Raw genomic sequence first — 804 nt, forward strand, 5'->3', positions numbered from 1 at the left:
TGGGGCTGATTTGTAGCAGCACCCCGACTCAAACACCAGAAGCAGACTTTCAGTGGAACAGTGTCTGTTTTGGTGGGTCCTACGGGTCCACATTGCTCATCCCTCACAATTGGGGGTGGAGAGGAGGGAGCGTGGAGGGTCCTTGGGGCTACATACAGTGGGAGATAGGCTGAGAGTGGGGAACAGAGACAAGCAGGCCCAGAGAGAAGCTTGGAGCTGCTGGGCAGAGCCAAGGGCAACTTGTGGCCAGCAGAGGGTGGCCTTGACTCACTGTACACCAGTGGTTCTCAACCTCCCTAGTGCCAAGACCCTTTAATACAGTTCTTCATGTTGTGGTGAGCCCCCAACCATAACATTATTTTCGTTGCTACTTCATAACTGTAATTTTGCTACTGTTATGAATCATTCAACCCCCAAAGGGGTGGCAACCCACAGGTTGAGAACCGCTGCACCAGCCGGGTCCTTTGCAGCTCCCTCCTAGGCCCTAAGGCTGCATTGTCTGTTCTCTTGCAGGTGACCAGGGTCCACCCACCTGTGCCCCAAGACAGGAAAGGCAGCAGCCACTATCTGGAGAACAGGGCTGCCCTAAGGTAATGCTGCTCTCTCTGGCCCTAGAAATACAGGTCTAAACAAGATGGTGGGGTCTGCAAGCAGGTGCTGAACCGATTAGCCTTCTGCTGCCCCTTCCTTAGACTCTGCCTTGCTCCTGCTCCTACACACACACACACACACACACACACACACACAAATAACCCCCCAAAGCCAGAAAGTTTCCTTTTAGGTTCCAACAAGCTGGCTAAGGCC

The 804-nt window shown here is 53.5% G+C and overlaps 1 protein-coding gene across 1 annotated transcript in view; it reads left to right on the forward strand.

The window, feature by feature from the left end:
* LOC123521674 (uncharacterized protein CXorf49-like) overlaps positions 1-488 on the forward strand; it is a 2,664-nt gene extending 2,176 nt beyond the window's left edge. Inside the window, exon 2 of the mRNA XM_045290225.1 lies at positions 471-488. Within this exon, the coding sequence (XP_045146160.1) occupies positions 471-488 (18 nt within the window). The remainder of the gene's footprint in view (positions 1-470) is intronic.
* Positions 489-804: the final 316 nt, after the last annotated feature.

Source organism: Echinops telfairi, unplaced genomic scaffold (assembly GCF_000313985.2).
Source record: "Echinops telfairi isolate 266 unplaced genomic scaffold, ASM31398v2 ScPeMD7_34;HRSCAF=130, whole genome shotgun sequence".
Taxonomy (NCBI): Eukaryota; Metazoa; Chordata; class Mammalia; order Afrosoricida; family Tenrecidae; genus Echinops; species Echinops telfairi.